We start from the raw sequence: 9,337 nt of genomic DNA on the forward strand, positions 1-9,337 counted from the left end.
CTACGGGACTCTACGGGACTCTACGGGACTCTACGGGACACTACGGGACACTACGGGACACTACGGGACACTACGGGACACTACGGGACTCTACGGGACTCTACGGGACTTTACGGGACACTACGGGACACTACCGGACTCTACGGGACACTACGGGACTGTACGGGACTCTACGGCACTCGATAACACTAAAAAACGCTTGAATCCCTTGATAACGCTTGAAAACGCTCTGAAAGCGCTCGATAACGCTAGTAGGAAAATGTAAAAATCATACGCGAAATGACTCGGCTTATATCCGTAGCATTCGGCTCTCGCGCATACTCGTTATGAGTGTAGCGCCGAACGCCCTCATACTCAACGCCTCGATCCGTAGCTTGGCGCTTGGCTGGTTGGTGCGCGCGAAGATTTCTAGGAGCGATCGCACTCGCACAGATTCGCTGCATGCGACTTCCGTACGTGATATCGACGGGTGCCCCACAGCTCCGTATCACGTCGACTTCGGGGCAACAATGTACTTAGAGTAAAGATGGCGCCACAGGTGTTCTTCCCTTACCATCAAAGTGTGCAGTTCGGTAAACGTAGGTAAGCCACAACCGTCACCTGTCTCATGGTATTACCATCACGAATACGTGAGCCGCCAACGGCAACTGGTAGATGGCACCGCCATCGCGAGTGCGCGAGTCCCTACCAGAAATTCGTTGCGCCGCCCTTGGGGGCAAAAAACGGTGAAAGCTAACGTACGAAACCAGAGGGCAGCAAACGATGCGATCGCGCGACCCTGCCCGTAAGCAATCTCCCAACTCATCTCTGGTAGAGATGAGTGTAGGATCCCTGAGTTAGGTCGCTGTTGTAAGTAAATGCGTTAGCCGCCTGCATTCTCCACCAAGAGCAGTACACAGCGCAGCACGTGATCATGCGTACGAGCAATCTCCCATCTCGTCTCTGTACGCACTCTATCTTCAATGGTCACCTCATGTCGTATGAAATTGTATGAAATCCACCTAAATAAGCATGCTGACAAGTTGTCTAGTCTGGAGTTGAAATCAGTATTGACTATTACGATTGATGCAACAATCAGTGATAATGCTACGTGTCTCCAAGTCCCAAAAACCGAGAGCTCGACCGATAGCCGAATTTCGCAATTAACAATGGAGACGGTAAACCGCGGTTGGAAATCATTTTCCATCTCTTGTCCTTGAGTGTATAATTACAAAATAGCCGTGTTTTCAGGATATATAACGGATCTACTAGCTTTCTATTTCTTTGTCTCGTGATAAAGTATGGTACTTAAGAGGCCGATAAGTTCTGGAAGGAAGCTAAGGTGATTATATGCTCAGCGAATACACCGGACAGTGGCACCACTGCCTCCATACCAAATTAGTTATCTTATATTTATATTTGCTGTGAATATGGAAGCTACGGAAGTGGACTTGGACGATCCAAGATTTCGGATCAGGCCTTACCAACAGATGATAGCTTCTTGTACGGGTGCTTTGATCACGTCGATCTTTGGTAATACCGCTATTACTTTCGCTGACGGAAATCTTTGCGTAAATGGTTAGGAAGGGTTATTCCATGCGATTAATGCTATTATTTTATAGTTACCCCTTTAGATGTTGTCAAGATTCGATTGCAGACTCAGCAGAAGGCTCTGCTATCCAATAAATGCTTCCTTTATTGCAACGGACTTATGGACCATTTGTGTCCCTGTCCCGATGGCCGAATACCTGAATGGATACGAGCTAGCGGAAAATTTAATGGAACACTGGTAGGCGTAGCACATAGAACTCAAAATGATCGGTATCTTGAAAGTGACTATTTTATTGCATTTTGTTAATTGTCAGGATGCTCTAGTTAAAATAGGGAAAAGAGAGGGCATACTTTCCCTGTGGAGCGGATTAAGTCCTACTCTTGTTTTAGCAGTACCTGCAACGATAGTTTACTTTGTATCATACGAGCAACTGAGGCTACACTTTAAGGTAAAGAGATCATTTTTATCCGAATGTAAAGTTGAACGGAAGTGGTTAAATATTAATTTTTAATTCATTTATTACCAAATGATGACACAAAGTTTATCATTTAAGGATTCATATAATTCAAAAATTCTCAAGACAAAAGATAACAAAGACCAGCCATTTTGGATTCCAATGTTAGCAGGTGGAATTGCGAGAATTTGGGCAGCTACATTAGTGAGCCCCTTAGAGTTAATTAGAACAAAAATGCAGTCTCAGAGACTGAGTTACGCAGGTAAGGCCTCGATTAAACAATGTATTAAAGTAATACAAAACTAAGTATTTGTTAATTCCAGAAATAGGAGTCGCTCTGAAAACCGTTGTGAAACACAGCGGAATATCAGGATTGTGGATGGGTTTGTCCTCGACTCTTCTTCGTGATGTTCCGTTCAGTGCAATATATTGGCTAAACTATGAGACGATCAAGCAAGTATTCCGCAACTCCCAACAGAACTTCTCCTTCAATTTCATCGCTGGAGCTGTAGCAGGATCTGTACGTAATGCTTTCATAAATCAGACGTTAATAAAAGTACTCAAAGACAACGACAGGAAAATAACCAAATCTTTGCAGATAGCTGCGATCGTTACCATTCCGTTTGACGTTGTTAAGACACATAAGCAGATCGAAATGGGAGAAAAGGAGATTTACTCAGGTAATTCCTAGTTCTGACTTATCGATGAAAAAATTGAAAAGTAAATGTGCAAACCTTGGAAGACTGACTCGATTGACCCACAATTACCGAATAATTTCCCTCCACAGACCGACCTGGACGCAGCAGCGGCACGTGGGCGATAATACGAAGAATCTACGACCAACATGGAGTTCGAGGCTTATTTACCGGACTGACTCCTAGACTAGTTAAAGTGGCTCCGGCGTGTGCGATCATGATCGCGACTTTCGAACACGGGAAGCGCTTTTTCCAGTCGTACAACGCGAGCCGAATGCTCGAGCTCGACGGTGACGTTCACTTTCTAAAACACAAGCGCACCACGTAGCCTAATTCGGAGGACCTTTTGACCCTGTACATAATGTATCCCGGTTGAATAGATTTATTTCGAAAATCGAAGCGCCCAGATTTAGCCTATTTTTATTTATCTACGGAATCTAATTTCCGAGCGACATCCGCGCGATGACCCGATAAATAGCATTACATTCCTCCCGTTTAAAGATCCATTACGTGCCTCCTCTGATACAACCTTCTCGGTCAAGTTTCAAATAATTTTTCATAATTTCCAGCCTAATCAGAGACGGCCCGACCTTGGATTATTCGGCCAATTCGGGAATAAAAAACGCGATCCGACCGGCGAGGATCCCGGGATCGTTTCGGATGATCTCCAAGGGAGGCGAGGGAAAAAACTGCCCCGATGAACATTTCCCTATCCAGGGTGATATCGATTATCAATTTTGTCGGGGCACTAACAAATTCTCGCAGTTTGTTTATCCGGCCAGCCACGCATGCGCGACACTAGCTATAAAAGGTCAGGTATATACCTACCGCGAGCTTAGTATCTAGTGGAGTTTTATTTATTTCTGGAGCGGATTTACGCTCGGCAGGGCTGAGACTTTTTTCAAGAAAACGAAAGAGAAAAGAATCCCTGACATCGACTAACATTCGGCTGCCTCCGACCGCTGCGCATCGACCGTCTTAGGTAATTCTGAACATTCCCTCGCCCTAAACAAAATTCATAATTAACTATTGAAATTAAATCGGCTAGACTAGACATTTCGAGAAGGCACCGCGGTTTCCCTTTCACGGTATTTAAATATCTTCTGCACTTTCGTTGCATTTTTCTTCTCTTTTCTTTTTTTTTTTTTTTTTCTCATGCACGAAGTATCGACGATAACGAAAAGCCGCGAAGAAAATTTCCCTGCGAGGTCGGGCGTCAAAGTGCGAGGGTACAAGTGAGGAGAAAAATTCGGGACAGGGGAATAACGTTAAGAAATAAAATAAATATTCGAGCCTACGAGGTCGATCTCGGTCACGTCGAGTCGCGGTGCGTGTCGTTGATTCAATGCTTAGAGACATTCGATATCGCCGCTCCTCCGAGAAACGCGAGCAATCACGTGCGGGGGTAATAATTTAATTCGCTATCTCGCCGGTTTATATTCATCTCGATCGAACCCTACGAAACTAGGCGATAGCGTCGATTGATTTTCCATTTCACCCCGCATTTCTGGGAATTTAAAAGTCTCCCCCTCCCTGTTCAAAGAGACGATACCGAAGGGATACGACATAAAAAAGAAAGGAATAACCGTGCAAGTGCGGGCGCGCCAAGTGATTTGCATCGATTTAATGCCCGCCCGCGTTAATTATCCCGCCTCGCGGGAGCTTATTTCCGGAGCGGATTTACGGTCAGGGAAGTTCGACAAAATTCCCGAATTGGCACCGCGCCTGCCACTCGGAATCGCGCCCGTTATTCCGCAGCGAATCGATCGCGGGTACATACCGGCACGATTTCGCCAGGTCTCGTTACTTCGCACCAGTCGAGAGAAGACTCTAAGATCGCGACCTGCCCGTCGAGAGATAAAAATCCCGTAGAAGCGTCCACAGTATATTTAAAGGAAACCATCACTCGCGAAGGTTCCGTTTCTAAACAAAAAAACCAAAGTCCTCGTCGCGTCTCTCCGTATTCCCGGAATCTTTCCTCGAGGCGGTCGGGGTATTCGAAAGTGGCGCGCCGGCGGCCATCTTGTCGTTTCGAATCTCGCGGGCAGGAGGCGCGCGAGGGATTCTGGGCCGATAGAAGCCCCTGATAGAAGACCCTACTCGGCGGCCAATCGACGCTCGGCTCGCGGTCCTCGGGGCGCTTCAATCTTCAGGCCGATCCGAGAGGGATTTTCAGAGTGTCCGGCCAGGCAGCGCGTATAAAAATCGCCGAGTGAGGAAAGGAGTCGCCGCACGCAGGGAAGAGCCGCGACGAGCCAGGGGTGTGTGAACGCAGGACAGAGACAGAGAGAGGGAGAGCCTCGCGTGCGTCCCGTCGTTCCCGCCGGTCGAAAGGGTTTCGCGTACAGAGAAAAGGTGAGAGACCCGCCGAGGTGCGAACGTCGGACCGGGGAGAAAGAGAGAGCCCGCCGCCTCGTAGCTGTCGCCCCGGGTGCCGCGATTTCTTCCGAAACCCCGGGACCGGGGGAAAATGAAAAGGGGAAGGAAAATCGGGGAGCCGAGCCGCCGGCGAGCGGTGAGTCGCGGGGCCTTTCGCGTTATATATCGCGTTATATCTCGCTATATCTCGTTATATCGCGCGACGACCCACTTTTGCGCGCCGATCGCGTGCCGAGCAGCCGTCCCAGTCCGGGTCTCCTCGTTCCGTCCTATCGATAAAACTTTCGCCCCCCTCGGGGTGGCCCGAGGGATTTAACGAGTCGTATATGTATAAGGACGCGGACGGAGGCGCACCGGGACGCGCTCACCGGCGACGGCATGAGAACACGCTCCCCGGGCATGCCGCTCTTCGGCATCCGAGCAACTGTCAGAGTCGCGCGCGTACCTATCAGGTTTACTCGGCTCTCCCGAATCGCCCCTAGAGAGAGCTTCCCTATCGGTGTGAGGTGTAGGACGGATTCTTTGAGGTCCCCTTGTCGGTAGTCGCGACGGGCCCACTAGGCGACGCATGGATCGGGTCCTTAGCGAGACCTCCAGCCGAGGCATCGGTTGACGGTTGACTCGTGCACCGAGCTGGAAGGTATTTGCGGATGCGCTGGGCTCGATAAGATGCAGGGATGATTGGGTTTTCAGCACCGTTTCGTTACCTTGCGCTATTAATATTCCTAGGAGTGGGTCGGCGTTTGCAAAGCACGTATCGATCAAAGTGCCGGTGGTAGTCCGTGGAGTGTCAGGGACGGTTCGAAGGTACCTGCAACAGAGAGACGTAGAGTTATACGGGGGTGGATACATAGGGATGCTCGTGCGTTGAAGGCTCGGGTGTACTTTTAAATCTATGTAAATGGGTATCGGCAAGGATGACCGGATGACTTTGGTTCTAGAACGGACAAAATGTCGGACCGCAAGGCAGTGATCAAGAATGCGGACATGTCGGAGGAGATGCAACAAGATGCCGTCGATTGCGCCACCCAGGCTCTCGAGAAGTACAACATTGAAAAGGTATCTATCCAGATTTGGTTACGTGCAGTGGTTGTTTATAATCCGATCTCAAAGGACTCGAGCTTAAATCATGCTTTGACGAGCGAGTAGTTACGGCAGAGAAAGTAATAACGGTCTTCCGGGTGTTCCAGGACATCGCTGCATTTGTCAAGAAGGAGTTCGATAAAAAGTACAACCCGACGTGGCACTGCATCGTCGGGCGCAATTTTGGTAGCTATGTGACGCACGAAACAAGACATTTCATCTACTTTTACCTGGGTCAGGTAGCCATTCTCCTCTTTAAGAGCGGATAAGCTGGTTTCTATTCTCTGTACACTCCCTTCCTCCGGATCCCCCGCCCTCGCCCCTCCAAACAAATCGCCATGCCACTTATGAATTAAATTATATTACGTGTAAGAATGCATGAGAACTGAATTTTTAAATGAGAGAGCGCGCGCGAAAGAGAGAAAGAGAGCGAAAGAGAATGAGAGACCGAGCGAAAGGAAGCGAGACAAGTCCCGAAAAGAGGAAACCGAAATGGAAAAAAGAAAAAAAGGATTCGACGTTGTACCACCTCGACAAGTTGTTACAAGTTACACGAAAGATCGAGCATAGAATTATGTCGTCGCGGACGGATAATCGAAAAAGGGTAGGGGGACTCACGTGAAACAAACAAAAAAAAAGAAGAAGAAGATTGACATACCACCTTACATGTTGAAATGTATTGTGTATGCCAAAAACTTTGTTGTGTTCTTGTTTTATATTAGGTATATATATGTAAGGTTGGGTTCAGTGCTGGCGATTTTAAATCGGAACAAGGAGAAAACCATTTAAATGTGACTAGCTCGTAGGGAATATCTATATCGTTCGCATGGCGCTATCGAGCGTTGATATATATATATTTTTTTTGTTATTGCACATGGCAAAAAGAAGAAAATGAGAAAGAAGAGAGAAAGAACGGGCAGAATTGGCGAACGGCGGTGGCAGATGAAGTCTTAAATATCGTCCCAACTAACCCCAACGCTACACACATTACGTTTAGAGGATTTACAGAGGTTCTTTTTGTTTACCTTTTTTTTTCCCCCTTCCTCACTCTCTTTTCTATTAATTGTTTGCCACTTTTATCCGGTCAGAGACACTTTATTAAATGGCTAAGCCGAGGGAAGCCTATTAAATAGGCTCTCGACCCGCCGACGGAGGGCTCTTTTGAAATACAATAGAAAGAAATGGACTCTGCGTTTTCTCCGTCCTTCCGTTCGATTCCTTCTTTCTTTGCTCTTCGCAGTCTCTCCTTTCTTTTCTCCTTAAGGTCAGGAAATAAAACCTTGCACTCGCGCGCGATGGCTATTCACCGCTGGTTAATATCGGCCGTTCTAACGCTAACCCGCTATAATTAATTAATTAATTAACGTTAGGGACGTTCGTTACCTACCGTTATATTTTGTAATCGGCACGTCGCGGACTTGACACCGAAGAAAGGGATAGAGAGTGCGGGAATCTTCTCCGTTAGTCGGGGCGACGCAAACTGAAGAGCGGCAAAAGGAAAAGCGAGCGAACGAGGAAAGAAAAGGGAGGGGGAACGAAACAAAAAAAAAACGAGAGAGAGGGAAATCGGAAAACTCGGAGCCCCGGAGTCCCCGTTTGTTCTGTCCGAAAATCATCACGCCCCCCCACACACCTTCCGACCGTCATTTAAATACTCTATATATATTATATATATATACATAGCAACATTATACATACTATTAAATAGATTATACGTAATAACGCTATTTATACATAGTGCAATCTCCATGCGATTATTCCATGCAGTTCCGCCGTGGGAAGGAAACATGCATATATACAGAAAACTTATATGTATGTATATACATACGTACACTTCGGAAGAGGGAAGCGCGAGGTCCGAAATTCTCGGTCAGATGAAGGCCCCAGTTTTTCGGCGCGATTCATTGCGAAGCTGCATCCCGGTGCTCCGAGGCCGCCCCTCGAAACAGAGAGAGAGAGAGAGAGGAAGAGGGAAGGAAACGGGAATGAGGAATAAATCGGTAGCTCGCTCCCTACGTGGTCCGCCGATTCTCGCCGGAAGTCGGGACGGGACACTTTAGAAAAGGGAAAGATGATTATGCATCCCCTCTGTTTCTCGGCTCTCAAGGGAAGATCGCTCGAGATGAAAAGAAAAGGCGATAAGAGAGATAACACGGAGTGGGTCGACGCGAAAGGCCAACAAGGGGACGAAGGAAAGGGGCGAAGGTCCTTCGAGCATTTTGCCGCGCCCACGTGTCTTCCCGAGCGGAGAGAGCGGTAAACTGAATTTCCGACAATTATCGGGGCATTTGCCAGTTTAATGGCGATCTCGAGCACTTTCGCCCACCTCTCGTGCAAAAACAAAAGCGAGGGAGAGAAACAGGGGAGGCGAGGAAATACGCGACGCACGTGTTTTTGTAGATTTAACGGAGAAAAAAGAGAATCCGACCACGAGGGAGCGACTTAGCTTGCGAACGCCTAATTGCAACCTTTCGACCGGGGTGAGAAATACAAAGAGAGAGAGCGAAAGATCTTCCGATGGTGCTTCGAGATTATACGCCCCCCCTTTTATTAAATTTATCTATCATATATAAATAGGCTTATATATTATACATAAATTTAATATCTCTGTACATTATATATAAATATTAAGCGCGTCGCGACCGTCGTTGTATACCCGAGGAGGGCGAGGAAAGAGAAAGAGAGAGAGGTTGCATCGAGGGCGTGAATCGTGTGCACCGAGACGCGACACTTTAAAGGTTTAAAAAAAGCTCTTCCCACTGATCGATCCATCGATGCGTTTATAAAGCGTACTCCTTGCGGCGTAAGGAGAGAACGAAGGAAAAGGGGGAGAGAGAGAGAGAAAAAAAAGAAGTGGGGAATGGCCCGCGACCCGCGCCAGTTACTTTTAATTGAACCTGCGGCCTTTTATTTATACACGTATAAGGGCGATCTACGGATATAATAGGACAATTGAGGAGACGACTGAAATAAAGGCCTTAGTTCAATGTATTTCGGATACGCCGAAAAGGCCGTTACTTTAGCCTTGTCCCGAACGCGACGAGCCGAGAGCCGTACCTACGTGTCCCGTTTCGCACGCCTCTTCGTTCTTCGCAAACCCCTTTAATTGGTCCCGAGACTTCGTCAGCTTCGTTGCACGCCGAAGCGATAGCGTTTAAGCCGCCCCTACCCTACGAAGATGACAATCGAGCCTTT

The 9,337-nt window shown here is 47.6% G+C and overlaps 2 protein-coding genes and 1 long non-coding RNA gene across 4 annotated transcripts in view; 2 read left to right on the top strand and 1 right to left on the bottom strand.

Annotated features, from left to right (window-relative positions):
- Window positions 1-348, bottom strand: part of LOC111674325 — a 1,727-nt gene extending 1,379 nt beyond the window's left edge. Inside the window, exon 1 of the long non-coding RNA XR_002762365.1 lies at window positions 275-348. This is a non-coding gene — a long non-coding RNA (uncharacterized LOC111674325). The remainder of the gene's footprint in view (window positions 1-274) is intronic.
- A 398-nt stretch (window positions 349-746) lies between these two features.
- Window positions 747-3,079, top strand: LOC105699384 (solute carrier family 25 member 40). 2 transcript variants are annotated; one of them, XM_012424311.2, is made up of 9 exons: window positions 747-1,157; window positions 1,231-1,321; window positions 1,417-1,512; window positions 1,602-1,768; window positions 1,845-1,979; window positions 2,085-2,247; window positions 2,309-2,505; window positions 2,584-2,665; window positions 2,773-3,079. In XM_012424311.2, exons 3-9 carry the CDS (start codon window positions 1,470-1,472, stop codon window positions 3,006-3,008), a joined length of 1,023 nt encoding a protein of 340 aa, XP_012279734.1. In that variant the 5' UTR covers window positions 747-1,157; window positions 1,231-1,321; window positions 1,417-1,469; the 3' UTR covers window positions 3,009-3,079. The 2 variants fall into 2 exon arrangements, with proteins under 2 accessions (XP_012279734.1, XP_012279733.1); XM_012424310.2 differs by having other exon boundaries at window positions 1,231-1,512.
- Window positions 3,080-4,772: 1,693 nt separating this feature from the next.
- LOC105699386 (dynein light chain 2, cytoplasmic) lies at window positions 4,773-9,133 on the top strand. The gene is made up of 3 exons (XM_012424317.2): window positions 4,773-5,035; window positions 6,001-6,118; window positions 6,250-9,133. Exons 2-3 carry the CDS (start codon window positions 6,011-6,013, stop codon window positions 6,409-6,411), a joined length of 270 nt encoding a protein of 89 aa, XP_012279740.1. The 5' UTR covers window positions 4,773-5,035; window positions 6,001-6,010; the 3' UTR covers window positions 6,412-9,133.
- Window positions 9,134-9,337: the final 204 nt, after the last annotated feature.

The sequence above is a fragment of the Orussus abietinus genome, unplaced genomic scaffold, assembly GCF_000612105.2.
Source record: "Orussus abietinus isolate OABI.00-Male unplaced genomic scaffold, Oabi_2.0 scaffold8, whole genome shotgun sequence".
Lineage (NCBI taxonomy): Eukaryota > Metazoa > Arthropoda > Insecta > Hymenoptera > Orussidae > Orussus > Orussus abietinus.

Excerpts from the sequence above, each read along its gene's own strand:
- LOC105699386 (XM_012424317.2), top strand. The coding sequence starts at position 6,011 with ATGTCGGACCGCAAGGCAGTGATCAAGAATGCGGACATGTCGGAGGAG. Across the intron at positions 6,119-6,249 it reads AGAAGTACAACATTGAAAAG|GACATCGCTGCATTTGTCAA; the intron begins GTATCTATCCAG and ends CGGGTGTTCCAG.
- LOC105699384 (XM_012424310.2), top strand. The coding sequence starts at position 1,410 with ATGGAAGCTACGGAAGTGGACTTGGACGATCCAAGATTTCGGATCAGG. Across the intron at positions 1,769-1,844 it reads GAAAATTTAATGGAACACTG|GATGCTCTAGTTAAAATAGG; the intron begins GTAGGCGTAGCA and ends GTTAATTGTCAG. Across the intron at positions 2,666-2,772 it reads AGAAAAGGAGATTTACTCAG|ACCGACCTGGACGCAGCAGC; the intron begins GTAATTCCTAGT and ends TTCCCTCCACAG.